The sequence below is a fragment of the Ovis canadensis genome, chromosome 18 (assembly GCF_042477335.2).
Source record: "Ovis canadensis isolate MfBH-ARS-UI-01 breed Bighorn chromosome 18, ARS-UI_OviCan_v2, whole genome shotgun sequence".
NCBI classification, from domain to species: domain Eukaryota; kingdom Metazoa; phylum Chordata; class Mammalia; order Artiodactyla; family Bovidae; genus Ovis; species Ovis canadensis.
This window is the reverse complement of record NC_091262.1, coordinates 58,444,689-58,467,265: the sequence shown is the minus strand read 5'-3', so window position 1 is coordinate 58,467,265 and position 22,577 is coordinate 58,444,689. Positions and strand designations below refer to the sequence as shown.

General features: G+C 40.6%; 1 protein-coding gene across 3 annotated transcripts; it reads left to right on the top strand.

Annotated features, from left to right (window-relative positions):
• The first annotated feature begins 1,551 nt into the window (after positions 1 to 1,551).
• SPTSSA (serine palmitoyltransferase small subunit A) lies at positions 1,552 to 21,371 on the top strand. Of its 3 annotated transcripts, XM_069558697.1 has the most exons (4): positions 1,789 to 2,125; positions 8,750 to 8,773; positions 16,201 to 16,244; positions 17,522 to 17,702. In XM_069558697.1, exons 1-4 carry the CDS (start codon positions 1,872 to 1,874, stop codon positions 17,614 to 17,616), a joined length of 417 nt encoding a protein of 138 aa, XP_069414798.1. In that variant the 5' UTR covers positions 1,789 to 1,871; the 3' UTR covers positions 17,617 to 17,702. The 3 variants fall into 3 exon arrangements, with proteins under 3 accessions (XP_069414799.1, XP_069414797.1, XP_069414798.1); XM_069558696.1 differs by lacking the exon at positions 8,750 to 8,773 and having other exon boundaries at positions 1,692 to 2,125; XM_069558698.1 differs by lacking the exons at positions 8,750 to 8,773; positions 16,201 to 16,244; positions 17,522 to 17,702 and adding an exon at positions 20,236 to 21,371 and having other exon boundaries at positions 1,552 to 1,974.
• The last annotated feature ends 1,206 nt before the right edge of the window (positions 21,372 to 22,577 follow it).

Sequence of the window (22,577 nt, the reverse complement as noted above, 5' to 3'; positions counted from 1 at the left end):
AGGACCACATGGTAGGAACGGCACTTAGAGACCTGGCATTGGGAAGGGTAGCTATGAGTGATGATGCTTCCAACTTTGTGTAAACTTAACCAAGCATCACCAAGGGCTGAGCTATTTGGAGTTCTTAAAGAGAAAGGAACAGAGTTTGCCTGCCCAAACAGATCTGAAGGGATAGCTCAGGATGAGAGAGAGAGAAACCCAACACAGGAAGATTCAGAAGTGGAAGAGACAAGAGTACTCAGATCTCTCAAGGATAAGGAGGCCTCAAGTGAGTGTGGTTTATAGTATATTTTTGCAGTTTCGACCTCTTAAGGTCTCCAACTGGATCTTCTTTTCCTCCAGTCTACTGCTAATACCCATGTCTTATCCCAAAAGCAAATCTTACTAAGCTACTGGTTCTTTTAACTTTTGGAAAGCAAGTTAAAAATTCTTTAGCTCCTCAGACAAGGTCTTTTAGGTTATAGTCCCTGGTTACTATCTACCTCTTGCTGCTGTCTACACTATTTTCCTTTTCTTTTCAGCCTTTCTTTTCCTTCTTTTCAGGGACGTTCTCCCAGCTCTTTAAAAGCACCAGGCACTCATATAGGGGATCCATAGTCCAGTGTCTGTAATATCCACTCCACCCCACTCATCCTCCCATTTCTACTTTTCCTTTAATACTCAGCTAAGCACCATTTCCCCAAAGGCTTTTACAATCCCAGTGTGATTTTTCCTGGGCTATCATAGCATCCTACACAAAACATAAAAATACCCTTTACCACATCTCACTGTAATCAATCAACCTGCTTCTCTTCCCTGGTAGTTACTGGGTACTTCATGAAGGCAGATCTCAGTCTATCTGGCTTTCTATATCCACTCTTTAACTCTTGAACAGTACTTGAGATTTCTAAATAAATAGTTGTCAACGATCAAAGCTTTAAAGTGTAGCAGAAAGCTACTTAACCTATTAATATAAACCTTTTAACATTTAAATAGAAGGCCATTTAATAGTATCATTTCACATGTTAATTGTGCATCTTCGTTCCTGAAGGTGTGTGTGACGTCCGGGCCCATTTGTCACTGGGAAAATCTGAACATTTAAGAGCGCATCTCCAGGAAATATCTGCCCCACCGACGGATCTCAAGCAATCTGACATCTGCAGAACCAACCAGATCAGAGCCCTTCTCCTGGCCTTGACCTACAGGGCACCTACAGCTACTAAGAGAGGTGGGCAGACACTTCTTCACAGATGCCTTTCATGACTTCCTTGAGTGGGGGATGTTCGCCTCCACACTCTTTCGGAGCATCTTATTTTCTCCCTCTGCACGGATCACAGCTTTAATTGCATTGGTGTGATGAATGCCTGTCTCCCTCTCTAGATAGTAAACTGCAAGAGTTAAGCACCCTAATAAGTTCCTATTCAACTTGTAATGCCCGAGCCCATTAGGACGCCTAAGGCGTCACTGCTATGCCACAGTTACTTCTGCGACCGGCGTTTCTGGGCCCTAGTGGGGGCGCCCGCCCCCGCGCTCAAGCCGGCGGGCAGTACGGTCCCGCCCACCAACGGCCGCAGGGCGAGGCCGGGCGGGCCGCTCTCGCGGGGACAGTTCCCGGGCTCGCGTGGGCGCGGCCCCGGGAAGGGGAAGCGCGGAGGGCCGGGAGCCGCGCGAGGCCGGGCCTGGCCAATGAGCGCGGCCGGGCGGGGCTCGCCGCCGGCGGCCCGGGAGCGCGCGGGGCTGGGCGTGCCCACGGGTGACGCTCCGGGCCCGGCCGGCCAATGGGCGCGGGGTGGCGGGCGGGCGGGCCTGGCGGCCGGGGGCTCGAGGACGCTAGCGGGAGGCCGGCCGGCCAGACTGACGTTTGGCTGCAACGCGGGAGGCGCGTGGCGGGGATGGCGCTGGCGCGGGCCTGGAAGCAGATGTCCTGGTTCTACTACCAGTACCTGCTGGTCACGGCGCTCTACATGCTGGAGCCCTGGGAGCGGACTGTGTTCAGTATCCTGCCCGGGCCGCGGTGCCGGTGGGGGCGCGGAGGGCCGGGGCGGCATCCTTTCGGGCTCCGGGCCTGGCAGGCGGAAGGGCGGAGGGCCGGCCCCGCGGGAGCTGCGCGCCGACTAGCCTCTGCGCGGCGGACTCGCGGGCTGAGGTGCGGGGGCCGCGCGGGTGGCGTTCCTGCGGTTGGGAGCGGGCCGGGGAGGGCGAGAACTCTTGAGGTCAGCGGTCGCGGGTGAGTCTCCAGACCCGAGATAGAGGCGTCTTTATTACTGGAGGAGATCCCCTAGGGAGACGTCTACCGGGTGTGCCCTCGCCTGCTCTTCGGCCGCGCCAGCCGTCTGTTCGATCTCCTGTTCCTGCGGGAGGCGGGGACCGGGTAGTGGGGCAGACCGCTCCCGGCTTGGGCCCTTTTGACCTTTAGCTGTCCCTGATTTAGCTGGCTTCGATCCTAGGGAGAATGCTAACCAGTTTATCAGCCTTCAAGTGAGGTGGTGAATTTGTGTTTATGGCATCCCAATTCAGTTTTTGAAAGCAGCTCTGTTAATTGTACCTTTTTTGATCTTCAAGGTGGTTAGTTTTAAAAGTTTTACTCATTAGTTTTCTGTTTGCACAGTCCTGAACAGTAGAGCCCGAAAAGGAATTTATGGTTATTTGCGGGTAGTGTTTGTGTTTTCGTAGATAGCTAATAACTACCTGTTAATGACTACTGAGCATTTACTACCAGCCAAACTGGGCTAAGCACTTTTCCTGTATCTTAACTCATCTTAGCTTTAATAACCACAATGAATAACTCATGGTTGTGAAGAAAGGCTTCCTGAATCTATGTTGACGTTCCTTGATATTATTCTTGCAGAATAAATATTGATAATGAGATAGAACTTTTAAAAAAAAAGAACTTGAGGACCAATATGAGACAAATACTTTACAAAGCATGCATGCTTCATGAAGGGCTGCTCCTCTTCAATGAGGTTTAGTTGAAATAGCTTCAGAACAACTTTGCAAATACATTGTTGCATTGTGGTAGAGTGAGATAATTTCATTCCAAGCCTTAAAAGTGTTTATTTGTATTGAACTAGCATAAGATTGTACTCAAAGCTGTCTTCTGTTCCAGCACTTTTGAGGCATCTTAGCTGCTTTACAAGGACATTTAGTTTTATTATTGTTGGCATTTCTTTCCAAACCTGGAATTTAAGAACCAGAATGCATATTTTGGATGTAAAATCTGAATGTAAAGCATGCTCTAGTTTCCTGAACCATTTACTTGTGGCTGTAGTTTAGGATTTTTTTTTTTTTTTTGAAGTTTAATTTCATGCTAAGTGTAGGTTGGAGTGCATGAGGTCATAGAGACCGTCTCTTGACAGTTAAAATTACTAGAAAAGTGAATTTAAACAGTGTTGTGGTAAATTTAAATTCTTTAAGAAATCAGAAGTTGAATGTAACGCCCCGCTATCAGAGTCTACACTCTTGATTTTAGTCTTGAAGGCTTTTTTTGGCCTACAGATAAATGCTACAGTGTCAGTAGTGTTAAGGCTTTTTTGTACTATGTTGCAATAGTAACAATGTCCTGTAAATAGCTCCCTGATGGCTTTGGGGGCCTGATGTGGAGAAATAAATTATGAAATTGTCTGTAGTACCTCTGTGGATTTTTGCCTTTGAAGCATTTGACTTCTCATTGGTTTATGTAACCACATGATTTTAACTAAAAACCAAAAAATAATGAGATCTGCAACAACCAGAAAGAGATCTGCTGGGAACTTTTGATTTCCACCTCTTGAGGGGAAGCTTTAACGTTTCAGAAATCCCCTTTCCCTCCTGGAAGTCATCAGGAGGAAAAGACCAGGTTTTGTAACCAAGACCGGTTTTGTAACCAGTGAGACACTCCCTGTAGTGTGGCTCGCGGAGTAACATTGTAACCATGCTGTTGAGGGGAGATGGAAAATTAACAGATACTTTGTTAATGTAATTTAGAAGCATACTTAAAAGTTATTTTAGCCTTGTTTTTTAATGAAAAAAAAAAAAACTAAATAAACTTGTATTTTGTTATCACTGGATTATATTTGCCACCTTTCTATGGCTTCTTATGTTTCCATGGCATTTTATACTTTATTTTAAGCAAAACATGGGCAGTTTTTTGGTGTATGTTTGAAATTAGATTCCCCCTGAGAGACCATGATTTCTTCAAGGAAAGAGTTCTTTTTGTTGTTGTTCAGCAACACGTTACTGCACATAAATAATGCTTGACAAGTACTTCCTTATATGATGCAGAAGTGCTGATTTTAAGCCACTTTTAGAGTAGCTTTGGAACTGGACTGTTTCTAATTAACAACATTCAGTTCTTATATTCAAACTTAAAGAAGTAGAAAAAGCTGTCAGTTGAAAGAATATCTTTTATTTTGGAGAAGTTTACAAAATTTGCATTGTCCCCTCATTTGTAAAATATGTACATTTGTTAAATTCTTTGTTCCACAAGTATTATATACTTTATAATGGCAGATACTATGTGCCACCTGGGAAGCCCATTCTAGAGAGTAGGATATACCTACAAATAAAATATAAAAGTATTCTAATGCCGCTAGATAAATAAATAAAAATATAGATTATTAGGTTCTTATAGATGTTATGGAGGTAAAAAAACAACAGAGATGAGGATAGGAACTAAAGAAGAGGTCATGGTCTTTGATTTTAACTAGAGTGGTCAGGAAGGAGACATTTAGAAAGATTTAAGCAGGAAGATGGGGGAGCCTGGTGGGCTGCCGTCTGTGGGGTCGCACAGAGTCGGACACGACTGAAGTGACTTAGCAGCAGCAAGCAGGGAGAAAATCCCAGGGGATTGAGCATTTCAGGTAGCAGGAATGGTAACCATGCCCTGAAGCACCAGCATGTCTGGCGTGTTTTGTGTTTCAAGGATAGCTGTGCGATTGGGGTGGGGAAAGTGGGGTGAGTGGAAGGAGAGGTCAGATCCAATCCGGTAGGGCCTCCTAGGCATGGAGTGTGAGTTCTGGAGGTGAAGGGAGGTGCTCATACCTTTTGAGTAGAGTCACTCAGATCCAGTAACAGTTTGCTCACTGACATTTTTTCTCCCTGACGTTTAAATATTGGATAAAGTAGGAAAAGAAAACATAGGAATATACATTTTTCCCTTTCCTCTTGAGACTTAAAGCTCTTTTCATTCTGAGTGGAAGCCATGCACACACATACACACACCCTAGGAATGGGATTTTTGAAACTTATTTTAATTAAAAATTTTTTTCAATGTACTGAATTCTTCTGAGTTTCCAAGAATATGAACTTCAGTTTTTCCTTCGGGGAAATTAAATCCAAGTTCAGGAAAAACTAGAATTTATACATATTCTCAGATTCCCCCTGCCCCCTCACCCCATTCAGCTGAAAGAGCTGGGCGGTGAGTGCTTTGGGACCCAGGGCAGGAAGAGCGATTAGAGAAATTGCAGAGGGTGGTATCTGAGGGTTTGGCTGCATTTTCCCCGCATCAGAAGGTGTGGACTGGGTATAGAGATGTGTTAGGATGGTGAGTGAGTATGCCAGGCTGGCTGGCTGGAACACAGATTTTTTTAAGGCAGTGTAGGTGGGAAGTACAATTGAAAAAGCAGGGTGAGGCTGTTCATTAATTGGACACTTCTGTGTGTATACTTTGTGCCAGATGCTGGCTCTAGGTGCTTTTTCTGATGTGTCAGTGAGCAAACGAGACAGAGATTCTTGTCTTTGGGAACTTTTATAATAAGTGAACTGTGTGGGAATTCTGTGGCAGTCCAGTGGTTAGGACTCTGCACGTGTGAAATATATAATGTGTTAGGCGGTAAGCATTATGGAAAACAAAAGTAGGTTTAAGGGGATAAGAACTCTGTGGATAGGATGGAGTTACTATTTTTAAAGAAGATATCAGGAGAGGCTTCATTGTGAAAGCATACTTGAGAGTGAAAACATGAAGGAGCTGAGGGAGTTAGCAGGGTAGACATCTGATAGAAGAGAGTAGTTGGCAGAAGGGATAGCAGTTGCAGAGTCCCTGAGTCCATAGCTGCCTGGCGTGGATGAAGGCCATCACTGAGGCAGGTATGGCTGAAGCAGAGTGAGCGCTGGGGAAAATAGTCGGTGAGGTCAGACTCATTGGAAGTCCTGGAGGTCTTTGTAAGGACTTTGGTTTTTAATTTTGGTAAAAAGGGGTGCTTTTGGAAGATCTGATAGAAGAGTGATCCCGTCTGACTTTAAGAAAACTTATTTATTTGGCTGCTCCAGGTCTTAGTTGCAGCATGCAGGATCTTCAGTCTTCGATCTTCACTGCAGCATACACACACTTATTTGGGGCATGTAGGATCTTGTTCCCCAACCAGGGCTTGAACCCAGGCCCCCCGGCATTGGGAGCACAGAATCTTAGCCACTGTACCCCCAGGGAAGTCTCCAATCTGACTTTATAAGTTTGAGAAAGTTTACTTTGGTTGCAGGATTTGGAATAAATTAGAGTGGCTAGAGGAAGGAACGGAGAAGGCGATGGCACCCCACTCCAGTCCTCTTGCCTGGAAAATCCCATGGACGGAGGAGCCTGGTGGGCTGCAGTCCATGGGGTCGCTAACAGTTGGACACAACTGAGCGACTTCACTTTCACTTTTTACTTTCATGCATTGGAGAAGGAAATGGCAACCCACTCCAGTGTTCTTGCCTGGAGAATCCCAGGGACGGGGGAGCCTGGTGGGCTGCTGTCTGTGGGGTCGCACAGAGTCGGACGCGACTGAAGCAACTTAGTAGTAGTAGTAGAGGAAGGAAGGGTGGAAGCAGAGGTAGATGTTTTGGATTGAGGTAGGCTTTGAATGATCATGAAAAAAAGAATTACTTAAATTTTTTTTTTCAAATTAAAAAATTAATTTAAAAGTTGTAAAAAAATTTTTTTTATACAACTTTCAAGGTTGTTTTCCATTGACAGTTATTACAATATATTGGCTATGTTCCCCACATGGTACAGTACAGCCTTGGGCCTGCCTGACACCCCGTAGTTTGTACCTCTCACTCCCCAACCACTGTTTTCCCTCCTCCCTCCCAGCATTTTGTTATTCATTTATTGATTTGATTGCACTGAGTTGTAGCATGTGAAATCTTAGTTTAATTGTAGCATGTGGAATCTAGTTTCCTGACCAGGGATCTAGCCTGGACCCTCTGACTGGAAGCGTAGAGTTTTAGCCACTGGCCCACCAGGGAAGCTCCAGCAGTACATTTTCTAAGCTGTATGTTCTTTTCAGTGGTGGCTCAGATGGTGAAGAATCTGCCTGTAATACAGGCGACCTAGGTTCGATCTCTGGGTTGGAAAGATTCCTTGGTGAAGGGAATGGCTACTAACTTCAGTATTCTTCCCTGGGGATTTCCATGGACAGAGGAGCCTGGCAGGAACCATGGGGTTGCAAAGAGTCAGATATGACTGAGCTACTAACACTTTCACTTTCATATGTTCTTTTCAGTAGTGACTAGAGTATTCTCTTAGATTTTTGCTGTATCCTCAAATGTCTAAAGCTGGACCTGAGAAAGATTTTTCTTTACATCTGAATATACTTGGATAATTAGTGTGTTTGAGAGTTTAGAAAATACACCTTCTTGAATTATAAATTAAAAATAGTTTATACATCCTCATGGATCAAAACTCGAAAGGTGCAAAAGTGTAGATGGTGAAAATCTTCCTTCCACCCCTGCCCCAGCCACCTTGAGGCAACCATTGTCGTCAGTTGCCTGTGCATCTTCATTCTATGAACACCTGGAAGGTAATAGGTATTGTTTTTGGTGTGTGTAGTTTGGTGAAATCAAAGCTTTTATAAGCCAATAGAGAATTGTTTGAGGAATATATTTTGCTATGCCCTTTTGGAGGTACTAATAATGATTGATATGGTTCCCTACAATTAAGTGTCTCTGTTTTTTGTATATTTTCTATATAAGTATATTTTGTAAATAAACACAGCACACAAAACAAAATTGACAAAGAAAACCCCTATATGTAGGCCAGTGGGTACCGTTGTCTCTCTCTTTGGTAGAGCTTTCTCTGAGCTAGGCAGTAAAGTATTAAAACCCTAATTCACCAAGTGTCTTCTTCTAGAACTTTTTTTTTCTTAGTGAGCTCCTTTTTTGAAGAAAATGTTTGTAAATATAGAACCATCTGACGGTTTAAATAGGTTTCCAGTAAAAATCAGTATGTGATTAGGCAAAATTCTTAATATCAGAAAGTTACTTTTAGAAAAAAAATTATTAGTAAATAAGCTTAATGCCTTTTAGAAAGGTTTTATCAAGGTACTTTCAAGTCAAGTATGATTTGCAAATAACCTCCTCGAAATAACCTGAACATTCTGTACTACCTTCCAGCTTAGGTAGGGAAAGAATTTCTTCCCAACAATCTTCAGTCTTTCTTTTGTATTTTATGCCATTTCCTTTTTGTCTTCCTTTTATAGAAATGAAGGCAGTTTTCCACTGTCAGGGAGGGGGCTCAGTGAGGAAAGCAGAGGTCCGAAAAACTGTAGCTGAAATTAATACTTCCAGTTCTCCAGCCCAGTGATGTTCAGACTTTTTGTTTGTGTATCCCCTAAAAGAACACAAAGCACATACTATGGATCCTCTCACTCATTTAAGTTGACGTTGGAAATCTTTCATAGTTAATTTAGACAAATAACAGGAGGGGTTTTTTTGCTACTAAAAAAATACTGTGTATTTTTGCTAAAACCTTAAAACTATGATTTTTTTCCCATATACAATTCGTGGAAAATGTTCATCACATGATCTGATTTAGCAGAGCTGGTCCTCACTCTGAAGCCAGGTAGGTGAACTCAGTCTTAAATTTCTGTCAGAAAAGCGTCAACATCTGACTTCCCTGGTGGTCCAGTGGTTAAGATGCCACACTCCCCATGCAGGGGCATGGGTTCAGTCCCTAGTCTGGGAACTAAGATCCTGCATGCCCTATGGTGCAGAAGAGAAAAAAACAAACAAACAAATTCAGTGTCATTTTCCTGTCCAAATGATTTTATGTAAACACCTTTACTCCTGTCTCACATTGTTATTGTTGCTGTTTTATTTGTTTTATATTTAAAAATTTTTGTTGTTGCTTTTTAATTTATTTTATCTGATAACTAGTGGTTCATTCTCATCTACACTAACTCTAGGTTTGTGCAAGTGGTGACAGGTACATAGGTAACTGATGTATAGAGCTTATTTGGTGAATTTTTAGCTTCATTATGTTTTCTGGACACCCACACCACCACACGTGAATACAGTGTGGGACATTCTTTATCCCTTTGGCCAAGCTTTATTAAAACCAGTATCACTGCCCACATCTGGACTTCCTGTTTCCTTCATGTCAGATTTCTGGATCTCTTTCATGCCTGAGGGTCATGCTTCTTGAAGCTGACTCCATGGGTATATTTGTGAATGTTGGCAGTGGATTCCCTGGCCACTGCCTCAGTGATGGCAGAATGGCCCTTCTTTGTATCCTGTTTGCTGGGGCATTTTGTGGGGTCCAGATTGGAAAGATGTCTCATTTCCAAATTCATGTAATTACACAGATAGCTGAGGCTTGGGGCTGTGCCAGAAATTTGTAACTTGAATGAAATAAAGTACAGAGTAAGTTAGTTACCATTCCTTTGTTTGCTGTCCCAGATGTTATTTTATAGCCTGGGGAAATGCGTGATTGTAAGATTCTGGAAGTAAAGTGGGAGAAGTGAAATTGTAAGTGGGGAGGGGGTGATGAGAAGAAGAGTCTCTGATCAGCTGGAGGAGAGAAGACAGTGGAAGCTGAAGATTTATAAACTGATTCCCCTAACTGATCCAAACCCTTTGAAAAGTTGCTCCAGGGCTCCAGTGCTTTTGTTTGAAAATCACTGCTGTCTCCTGTTTCATACTGCCTGGATATTTGGCTGGCTACAGGAGAATGGTAGACTATCCCTTATCTGTACTCCTTAGGATAGTATTTTCCCTTAGTGGGGGAAAAAAACAACACAACTCTTCTTTTGAGAAAGGTGTACTATAAAAGCAAAACAAGAACAACAAAAAGACCAAAACAAAAGACCAGAACTGTGCTACACAAAAGGTAGGTCTCCTATACCAGGATGTCAGGGAAAGTCATGGGAAGTTGATGGTTGAGGGGACGAAGCACATGTAAGCTACAGTGTTTCAGTGTGTGATACAAGTGATTTTTCAGTTGAGGTGAATGTGAATCCTCTCTCTACTGCTTCATATTCTTAAGGACCTTGTGACCTCATCCCTCAACCCCAGCTCAGAGTTTGAGTGTTGTTAACGTTTGTGATGCTTAGGGGTAAGGATAAGATAAATTCTTTAGATTAAAAAAAAAAAAGCCCAATGCTCAAATTTAATGATTAAAGCTACATGTTCCAGAAGATCTACTTAATGGAGGATGTATACTTTTCATTAGTTGCAGTGCTTAAAAAAATAGCAATTATGGAATGAGAGGAAGTATTTATGATCAAAAGTTATGAAAAGAACTATTACTGATAGAGGAATTTTGGCGTCACATGATGTTGTTTGCTTGCAAAGTTGTATCTGACTCTTGACCCTGTGGATTGTAGTCCACCAGGCTCCTCTGTCTATGGGATTTCCCAGGGAAGAATACTAGAATGGGTTGCCATGCCCTCCTCCAGGGGATCTTCCTGACCCAGGGACCGAATCCGTGTCTCCTGCATTGGCAGATGGATACTTTACTGCTGAGCCACCGGTGAACCCCATTATGTGTTCCTGAAAAAATTCTCAAATAAGATAGTTTATGGGAAAATACCATTGGCGCAGACTCCTCAAAACTGGTGCAACTTCTAATGAGAACAATGATTAGCATTTGGGGGGATAACTTGGATAGCCAGGGCAAGCAGGCTGGAGGCTGCCCCAGGGGGCATTAAAAACTGATGGACAGAGTTGACTGGAAATGCTGGGGTGTGACAGAGATGGTGTGGGCTGCCTTGGAGGAGGAGGAGGAGAAGGCAGACAGTGCAACCTTGTCATTAGTGGAGAGTTTTTCCAGCTGGGAGGTGTACCTTTTTGGAGAGAGAGAACTGGTACAGATGCTAATTTTTAATTTTCTTAAAATAGAGCTATAAGGACTTGCAGCCACTGAGCTGAGGGATGTTTCTTGCTGAACATTAGTATTCTTTTCTCACTAATCTGGCTCCCCTAATTTATGAAAAAAATCCCATATGAAACAAATCCTAGTTATGTATGAGCTGATTGACATTTCAGAAATGTGTTATAGCAGAACAGATTATATTTTAGAGCAAACAGGTGATTCATCCCCCCACCCCTTGACTCCAGGACTTCAGATCTTCATTAGATTAACAGAGGCTCTAATTAAAAATGGATATAGCCATACATAGCTTCAGTGTCTCTGGCTCAGATCTGCAAACCATTTCTAGGATTTCAGTTCAGAGTTGAACAGTGTTGCTTGTTTTAGCAGCAGACTTTTTTGTTTGTTTAGTTTTTAAAGAGTTCATCATCAAGTTGTTCTAAAATCAATTTCCATACTTAGGTATGACGAACACTACAGAAAGCTCAGAGAATGGGGTTTGCATGCTAACATTAACCTCTGATGCTGATGTAATGTTCCTCATTGTTGTTGTTTAGTCGTTAAGTTGTGTCTGGCTCTGCAGTTCCATGGACTGTAGCCTGCCAGGCTTCTCTGTCCATGGAATTTTCCAGGCAAGAATACTGGGGTGGATTGCCATTTCCTTCTCCAGGGGATCTCCCCAATCAATGGTTTGAACTCACGTCTCCTGCATTGGCAGGTGGATTCTTTACCAGTCAGCTACCAGGGAAGCCCATGATATCCTTTACTATGGCCCAAGAATATCAAATTGGCTGACATACACTGGACTGTATCTTCTACTTGCTTTCATATATGGCAACCAGAGTATCAAAAGTAACATATTTGGGAAAAAAACCTTTTTTTTTTTTTAAACATTTGGTGGCATTCTGAGGCTGCAGGAGTCCTAACCACTGGGCTGCCAGGGAATTCCCCAAATAAGCTTTCTTAAGTGTTTCTTTTCAAGGTCAGGGGACAAAAACTGCAGTAAGAAAATGGCAACCCACTCCAGTATTCTTGTTTGGAAAATCCTGTGGACAGGGGAGCCTGCTGGGCTACAGCCCATGGGATTGCAGAGAGTCGGACAAGACTGAGCACGTTTCTTTTTGCGGTCAGGGGACAAAACCTGCAGTAGTAAGGAAGCTTCCTTTCCGTAGCATTGTTTAACAGCCGACACCTACTTTCCCTTAGAACTTTGATTGCTTTTCACCAAACAGCCTGTGGTTATACTTTGTCAGATGCTTTGTTTTCTTTCAGATGGTTCCTTAAAATAAATTAGATTTATCAAAACTTTTGAATATATCTAAGGATAAAAGTCGGAGAAGGCAATGGCACCCCATTCCAGTACTCTTGCCTGGAAAATCCCATGGACGGAGGAGCCTGGAAGGCTGCAGTCCATGGGGTCGCTAAGAGTCCGACACGACTGAGCGACTTCACTTTCACTATTCACTTTCATACATTGGAGAAGGAAATGGCAACCCACTCCAGTGTTCTTGCCTGGAGAAGCCCAGGGACGGGGGAGCCTGGTGGGCTGCCATCTATGGGGTCACACAGAGTCGGACACGACTGAAGCGACTTAGCAGCAGCAGCAGCAAGGATAAAAGTAGCATTTAAAGAGTTCATTTTACAAGAAGAATTTGAGTAATAGAAGATTGGGTTGACTAATAGAAGATTGAAAAATGACATTTTAGCTGTTTTCCAATGTGACCAGGGCCATCAGAGACTGAAAACACTGAAACTGTTCAGTGAAGAGGAATAAATCGTACCCACCGGAACAAAACCTCTACTCTTTTCCCAGTGAGGAACTAGCTTTGGTTTCTCCAGAGTCTTGCAAACAGGTTGCTAACGTAGGTGGTGATAGTGTGAGATTACTGGTTAGGGTGGGAATGTTAGTTTCTGCAATCTTCTGATGTACTGTATTTTAAAGCATTTCCTGTTTTCTTTTTTTTTTTTAGGTTGCTGGGAAAAGGCCTAGGGTGGCCAATTCCTTGTATGAGCAAAACGTCTTTATTTATTTTTCCTGTCTAGCTGGGAACTTACCAGCTCGTGATTAATTGGGGATTCCTGTTAAAACAGAAAACAATACACAGATAAATGGTTTCACATCCATTTGTTTTTTAATCCATTGAGCCCATAAAATATTTAAGTTATGTCCAGGTTTATAAATAACCTCTAGTTTTTCACTCAGCCCTTGAACAAACATTTATTGGCAGTTCCTGTACAATCTTGGCACATTATATGCTCAGTTCTTTTTTTTTATTTTTAATTTTTATTGGAGTATGGTTACGTTACAGTGTTGTGTCTCTGCTATGTAGCAGAGTGAATCAGCTATATGCTTACTTATATCCTGTCTTTTCTTGATTTCCTTTCCATTTAGGTCACCGCAGAGCATTGAGTAGAGTTCCTCGTGGCTATACTGTAGGTTCTCATTAGTTATCTATTTTATTCATCATCTGCTCAGTTCTTGATGATTGATAAAGTCCCAGCATTGTCTAACAATGCACCACAGCTAGAAGCAAAGAGCGGCTGAGGCACTCCCTCTTAAGCACTCAAAAATCAGTGGTAGAGGCAGTTACATACACACAAAACAGAAAAGACTTTTTTTTAGTTCTTGAGGTTTTTGGTTTGTTAGTCTAGATTTTACTAGCTTAGTTCTGTATTGCTTGAATCACGGAGCCTGCTTTAAAGCATGAACCTGGTCAGTCTTGTACAGCTAACTGATGCTTGTGGAAACAGCAGTAAGGGCTTGGTAAATGGAGAGTTGGTTGTGGTCTAGTCGCTCAGTCCTGTCCAAGTCTCTTTTGACCTCTTGGACTGTGGCCCACCAGGCTCCTCTGTCCATGGAATTTTCCAGGCAAGGATACTGGAATGGGTTGCCATTTCCTCCTCCAGGGAATCTTCCCAACCCAGGAACTGAATGCAAGTCTCCTGCATTGGAAGGCAGATTCTTTGCCACTGAGCCACCTGGGAAGCCCAAATGGAAAGATTACTCTATCACCTTGTGTATTATATAACATTATGTATAGTGTTCTAATATATGTGTATTATGTAACACTGATTATTTACATTTTCTGTGTATTTGTGTGTGTGTGTGTGTGTGTGTCAGTGTCTCAAACAGAGGATTACATTAGGTGATTGAGAAATGGTGCCTAAATGCCTTCCCCAGGCAAGTGGAATCTGAACATGTTGATGCAGGAAGGGATTTCATTTTATGGAGAAGAAACTTAGGTTCAGAGAGGTTGTGATGCCCTAGTCATGTCCGACTGTTTGCGACCCCATGGACTGTAGCATCCGTCCATGGCTTCTCTGTCCATGGCTCCTCCGTCCATGGGATTTTCAAGGCAAGAGTGCTGGAGTGGGTTGCCATTTCCTTCTCCAGGGGATCCTCCCAACCCAGGGATCGAACCCCGGTTTCCTGCATTGTAGGCAGACGCTCTTACCGTCTGAGCCACCAGGGAAGTCCATATTATAAATTAACAACAAGTTAATAGCAGAGTGACCTTGGGTAATTTCCAAACAGAGGTCTGAGCCATAGTGTTAAGTGCCCAAGCCTTAAAACAGTAATTTCAATAAAGATTATGTTACCTTTTGTTGAAGAATAGATTTATATCAACCCTGAAATGTAAGTTATGTATATTCTCATATTATAGATAAAGAGACTAGTAATCAGATAGTTTTTGGGCACAATCAGGGATTGGCAGAATTGCAGCTCAGACTCTCTTCTAATGTTGTGGTGATTCCAGTATCCATTTCTTGAACTTTACAGTGTATCAAGGACATTTTAAAATTTGAGAGGTGTGTTAAAAGAATGCAATGGATTGAGAAATCTACTCAAGGACTCAGATAGCAAATAATAGCTGTTGTATTCTAGATAGTATACTTTTAGCTTTGTTTGGGAGAACATTTCTAAGGAGATGAAGGTCACATGTTCCCCAACCTTGCAAATGTCACAATAAAACCAAGGCCTAAGTATGTCAATAGACTGCCAAGCATAATCTCAGGGAATATTTAACTCAGTATTTTGGAGCTATTTTAACTACATGGCTGAAATTGCTTAAATTGCGTTTGTAGAAAGCTTTAATAAAAGGCGTTTCTTCTTTTTTTTGCATGTTTTGCATGTTTTGCAAGGTGATTATTAAGGCCAGTAGAAATTCCTCATGGTCCCATTGTTTTATTTGTTCACTTACTATGAGTTTCATTGTATAGTTAAGTCAGTTTTAAATAGTCTCTTATTTAGTGGAGGGATAAATTAGGAATTTGGGTTTAATAGATACTACTATATATAAACTAGTTAAGCAGAGATCTACTGTATAGCACAGGGAGCTATATTCAGTACCTTGTAATAACCTATAATGGAAAAGAATCTACAAAAGAATCTATCTGTATGTCTGAATCACTTAGCTGTATACCTGAAATGTTGTAAATCAACTGTACTTCAATTAGAAAAATATGCTCTTCCAGTTGAGCTTTAGGATAATTTTTGGAAATAATTTTGAAATTTAATTGTATAGCAAACTTACTTTTAGAGAGTTAGTTATTATTATGATGCTGAAGATACTTAAGAGAACTGGGGTCAGAATATAGAAACTTTTTTGAGGGAAATAGAATAAAAGTTTAATAAGTGGCTCTGGGTAAAAATTTAGGGTTATTGTTATTTCAAGCAGCTAATAAATTGGCATTTGCATCTTGGTTCAAGTGGCTTTTGGTAATTTTGTTTATTTTGGTCAGAATTGAGAGTTATTTATTCTGTTTCTAAGAGCTAAGACTTTCTATTTATTTCCTAATAACAAATTAGGTCCAATGATGCCTAACCCAAACTTTGTCAAGGAAGAAGATCCTTCAAATAAAATAGCCTTTAGTCTAGTGTGATATACAGTTAAATTTTCCTTTGCAATTTTTACTTGTTAAAAAAAGTTATTGACTATTCCAGAATGCAAAAAACCCTGTAAAGGATAATATAATGAAAGTGTGCCCATACCAACTAGTTGAAGGAAAACATTACTAATACATTTGAAGCCTCTTTACACCCCTTCTTGTGGGTCTCTCTTCTTCCTCTTCCCATTTCACCCCATTAAGTATCTACTACCTGACTTTTGCTTATATAATTGCCATTAATTCTTTAAAAAAAAAATTTGTTTTTTAATTGAAGGATAATTGCTTTACAGAATTTTGTTGTTTTCTGCCAAACATCAGCATGAATCAGCCACAGGTATGGATATGTCCTCTTATTCCATATGTATTCATCATAACAGAATGCTATAGAATGTCATGAACTCTAGTGTCTAATATCTTAACCAGGCAAAAAAAAAAATCTTTTCAAGTTTCAATATGTTCTTGTTTCATTTAGAAAAACATCCTGATTTTATATGCAAAGAAAATTTTAAAGATTTGAGAATTTAGTATTCACAAAATTGACCTCAAGTTTCAGATTCCTATCTTATGTGGAACAGTCTCTGTTAAGCTAAATTTATGCATGTTCCATAACTGATACATTCTCCATAATAAATTGAAGGATTATAGTGCCATAAAGAGTAGGTAATATAATCATTCAAATGGCTGTTTTTAATAATGACTTCTTACTTGAATTTGAGCCAATGACCTGAATTTTATTACTATGTCATTTCATTTGTTTGGTGTAGACACTCATAAATCTTATGTAAAAGCTATAAAAAAACAAAAAACGTTTTGAAAATATAGATTAGAAAAAGATTTTGTGTTTCTTCGCTGTAGTCACTGTAGAGTTTGTCAGTCACAGAACATATGCGGAATATGTAGAAAGCACTACAGTGAATCCAGGGTCAAATAATGTTTCTTGAGCAATTCCTTTATTCATCACACATTTTTTAAGCATGTGTTATGTTAGATATTGGAGATACAAAAATGATTAGACATTGTTCCTGTGTTCAAGGAGTTGATAATCTGGATGAGATAAATAAATCTACGGATATAAGCACTGTGACATTTAATAAAGAGTTTGACAAACATCAGGGAGTAATTACTTCTGTCAGGACATTGGGGTAAGAATGGAAAAAAGTGAGTGCTAGGGAAAGCCTCATCTAAGAGGAGATGAGTCGCTGAGAGAATGATTAGGTTTTATTTGGAGGAATAGGACTTCTCATTCATAGGAAGGTATTGTGGTAATGGTGAAGAACACATTTTGGAGGTTTGAGTGATTTGGTTTGGAATTGGCTTCATTGCTTACTCTGATTTTGGGATGTTACTTAAACTTACTGAAGGGCTTAACACAGTTCCAGGTGCATACTAGATATTCACAGAATGAAAGCTGCTACTGCTATTATCTTTGTTGTTCAGTTGCTAAGTCGTGTACAACTCTGTGCAATCCCCATGGATTGCAGCATACCAGACTTCCCTGACCTTCACTGTCTCCTGGAGTTTGCTCAGATTTATATCCATTGAATCGATGATGCCATCCAGCCATCTCATCCTCTGTTACCCTCTTGTCTTCCTGCCCTCAATCTTTCCTAGCATCAAGGTCTTTTCCAACGAGTGAGCTCTTTGTATCCTGTGGTCAAAGTATTGGAGCTTCAGCAAGAGCCTTTCCAATGAATATTCAGGATTGATTTCTTTTAGGATTGGAACTGGTTGATCAGATTTGGGGGTGGGCATTGTTACAAAGAGAAGATCTTAATTGGGTCAGATCAGTCAGGGCTTGTCCCTGGAGATGGGATAGCGTAAGGCCCACTCAAGGAATGTGACAGCTGTACTGGCGGAAAGAGTGGAGTGGATATTTGGGAGAAAAGCACATTAACCATCTTACATCTCAGTGGCAGACAGGGGAAAAGAGCCAGTGAAATAGGAAAATGATGTGAGAGAAGGAAGGAGAACCCCCAGGGAAGTACCTCAACCCAGAGTCAAAGGAGTTTTGAAGAGGAAAGATGAAAATGGCATCAATTCAAATAACCATTGGGTTTGGTAGGAGGTCATCAGTGACCTGAGAGTGTCATATACCCTGGAGGGATAGAAGGCATATGGTTGTGTGGATGATAAACAGTAATGTGGAAACAGCAAGTATATACACTTAAAAAAAAAAGAAATTAAGTGGTAAGTACAGGCTGGTTGTTTAAGAAAGAACTGAATTAAGGGGGGGCTAAAAAGTGAATTAAGAAAATTGTCATGGATGGACATTACCTACCTGACATCTGCATCTCCACCAAGGTGGCCAGTTCCACCTCCCCCAGGGCAACCTCCTTCCTGCAAATACCCTTCCTCTTGTGAAGTTCTTCACAGGGACAGCAGCACTAACCCAGGCACCCCCAGCAGGGTCATTGGTGTCATTCCAGATGTGACACTGGCCTACACTGCCGTCTTTAGTGACTCATTTCCAAAGGCCTGTCCATCGTCTTCATAAATCCCGCTTTAGGATATTCCTGTGTCCAGGTTGTCTGGGTCAACCATTCTGGGTACTGTGAGGGACAGTACCTCTGGGTACTTTGAAGGACTAAGAATGTCCACTGTGGCCCTCTCTTTGTCTTCCTCCTAACTCTATCACCACACTGCTCCTCCCACCCCACCAGAAAAATGTAAATCCCCAAATAATGGTTGTTAATCATCAAGAACTTGCCTTCCCCATCCCAGGACCCACAGTTTGACCAACCTTCCCTTAAAAGCTAAGACTTCTGAATGTAGGCTGACCCCTCCCATGAAGACTGTGAGATCCCACTATAAAATCATGTGTTTGTTTTTTTTTTTTTTCAGGCTGTACTGTGTGGCATGTGGGATCTTAGTTTCCCAACCAGGGATTGAACCTTTGCCCCCTGCATTCGGAGTGTGGAGTCTTAACCACTGAACCGTCAAGGAAAGTCCCCAAATCATTGTGATTTTAATTGCATTTCAAAAAGCAATCACCGTGGGAGACTTTTCACCTGTTTGCTGAATGAACTTAGGGTTTGAGTCAGGTTTGAGCTCCGACTCTAAAAGATAGCTTCTTGTGTGGCCTTGGACAAGTCCCATCAGTGTTTTCTCAGTCTCTGATGAGTGGTAGTCAATAAACATTTCACAGGAAAGCTGAAAGCTGTAAAGGTCAAGTGAGATAATACGTAAAAGATTTGTCAACTAAAAACTGTTATACAAATATTGGTTGGTAGTAAGCACATTGTTTATTTAAACCCTATCTTCTCATAGAGGAATGTAAGGTATGCTAGAACTACCAGTATGTAGAGCTGAGTGTATGGAAGACAAGAGGTAGGGGGAGGGGAGGTTGAGGATATGAATGGAGTGACTGAAACACAGTCCTAGTTCGGAAGCAGTTACTCCCCTTAGAAATCCTTAGGTTTTACATAATTTTTGTTAACAGTGTTTCATGTGGCCCAACAGGAGGACTCCCTGTTGATTTGTGTCTATACAGTTTAAATTCCATTTGGAATGCAGAGAAAGGACCACAGTGCAGAATGTTTGTGGTTTAGGTTATCAAGATGATTTTGTTTGACATTGCAAAGTTTAGTGAGAATAATATGTGTTTAATATAGCAGGTGTTATCAGTTTATGTCACTAGTATATGATTGATCTTATCTTTGGCCCTAAAGTCAATATCTCACCACATTCTAGTCTAAATAATTCTAAAATTTTTGGATCAGACATTATTCACGTCAGAAGACCTTTTGCAGTCATTAAATACTGTCCAATTTTATTCCTATACATTTCTGTTTCTTAGGTTAACAGTCACTTTCTCTGCTTCATTTTAAGCAGCCTGATGTTTTGAAATAAAACAGGGAGAATAACAGTATGCCCCATGTAAGGTGATGGTGAAGATAAAATGAGCTTAAAAAATTTAGAATGGGGACTTCTCTGGTGGTCCAGTGGCTAAGACTCATCACTCCCAATGCAGGGGCCCCAGGTTCAATCCTTGGTCAGGGAACTAGATTCCACATGCTGCAACTAAGACGTCTCATGCTGCAACTGAGTTTACATGCACAAATACATGATCCCACATTCTGCAACTAAAACCTGAGGCAGCCAAATAAATAAATAAAGTTGTTAAAAGCAATTTTAGAATGGTGTCAGGCATAGTTCAGGCGAGCAGCTATAATTATAGTTATTTGTTCTCTATAAATACTTGATGGGGATGAGAAAGAATTAAGTGAATGGATACTTCCATATAAAACAGTTGCTGCAGAAATTGGGGAATTTAGTTTTAGATAAACTGAGAAAAACCAAATGAAGTTTCCTTAACTGTGACTCAGATTCCATGCTGGTTTCCATCGTGGGGATGGCACTGTACACAGGATACGTCTTCATGCCTCAGCACATCATGGCGATACTGCACTACTTTGAAATTGTACAGTGACCAACATGTGACCAAGTCAAGAAGCTCCTTAGGGAAGACCCATCGCCTGAATTTGGAAAGAGACTTCATCAGATGTCATAAGAAACTCTCCTAGATGTCAACATAGCCAACCCTATGAATATAAGGACTAAAATTCATGAGTAGAACAGGAAAGCGATCCTGACTCATGTGTTGTGTTCTTTATTTTTAATTTTAAAAGAGGCTCTTGTATAGTAATTTTTGTCTATTTTAACATTGTAGTCATTTGTACTTTGATATCAGTATTTTCTTAACCTTTGTGACTGTTTCAATATTACCCAGTGAAAGCTTTTCTTAATGTAACTTTGAGTACATTTTAATTGCCTTCTATTTCTAAAACCTAAAGTCATTAGTTGGGCTTTACTGTTCTTGCTATTGTATGGCATACATATCTGCCTGGAAATATTTATACTCTTGACCAAAGTTTTGTAAGAAAAAAATTCAAGATTTGGGGCAAGGGGGCCGGGGAGGGAGGACATTTTATTGAGAACTATTTACAAAAGACTTATCTGTAAGTTTGAACTCAGGAGTACAGTTTTAGTTATCTGGACTCTTATCAGCTTTTGCTTTAAAACTATAAAGTGTTTCTTAATGAAAAAGGAAGATCTCGCTAAAGTTAAAATAAGGAACATTTCACCTTTTAAATATTTAATTCATGTGTGAACTTATTTCCAGAAAACTTTGATGATGGTTCTTGTGACAAATGGTGGTTAAGCAGCGTTATTATGTAAGGCTTATATACCATAGAGTTTTTAACAGAAGGTAATGAGCTTCTTCTGAGGACCACTAGTAGCACTGTACTTCCTTAAAGTAATGGGTGCTGCAAATGCATTTGCACATTGCAATATGATGAGATGAATTGTTAAAAACTATAACAAGAAGAAATGTAAACTTGGTTAAAATCTGCTCACTCTTTGTATTGTTTTTTTTTTAAAAAGATTTTTATTCCGTAAATGTAAGATGACTACCTAATTTTTTGATGTAAACTCATTAAATTCGAAGAGAGAAAAATCAGCTGATGTAGCAGTATTTTTTTTTTCCCTTGATGGTTAAATATTGATCTAATATTTATATTTCTGAATTGATTGCTGTGGGCCAATAAGCAGTAAGTATATTTTAACATGTCTCTCAACATAAAAATATTGCTAATTTTAAAAATTAGACATTTTTTTTAAGCATGCCTCCCAGAATGTTTTGCTATTTTTTTTTTAGAAAAATTTAAATATTTTTGGCATCAGATTGTACAGATTAGACTTTTGAAGTGTTTTCTAGCCCAGAGGTACTAAGTAATATTTGAAAGCCTGGTATTTTTAAAGAATCAATTGATAAAATCACCATTAGATAGGAAGAGTGAGGGTAATACATAATTTGAATTTGAAGTGGTTAAAGTAGATTATCTCAAGTGAAATAATGAATATGAGGATGTAAGTCTGAATTTATTCAATTAGTGCTCAAATTTGGCTTTCCCCATTGACATCCTCTCTCCCCTGTTAATCATTGACAAGTAGCTTCTAACATTGGGATCTCTGCTGAGTTGAAAACAAGAAAAGTCAAGAATCATTAGTTGACAGGGATACCCAGATAATCTGTCTTCGCCCTCTATTCAGAAATCTTTAATTCATCTTCACTCTGCTGAAATCCATTAAATTGCTGTTGTATAGCCAATGGTTGTTACGAAACACTGACCTGAGAGATAGATGGAAGATAAGTTTAGCCTTACAGAGAATTAAAAAATAATTTTTTTTTAACCTTACAGAGAATTTTGAGAAGAGTGAGAAAGAGAAATAGAAGCAAGTCCACTGAGAGGTAATCAGGGAAGCAAATTCTTACCCACTGATGCAAGGGTCTGGTCCATTTATCAGTAAATAACAAATAGGGAGATCATTTCACTTTATCTGTTTGTAAGAAGGTATTTATTAGATAATTCTCTATAGGTTGCTTATGTTTCTGTGTCTTCTAAACAGAGATACTGACTGTCTTTTTTTCTGGAATATTTTTTAAGGATGTTTGTATGATAGAGAAGATAAAGAAGAGATAATATCTCCATCTAGCACAAAGGGCAGGTGTGCTTAGAGCTTTGGAAGGTGAAGGTAAAGACTGCCTCCTTATGAAGCAATGGACATCATAAACAATCTGAGTTCCCTGTGCTCAGGATTCCTCTCCTGTAATGTGACCCTCTGCATGTACAGGTGTCACCTGGTCCTCTTTGCTTTGTCCTGT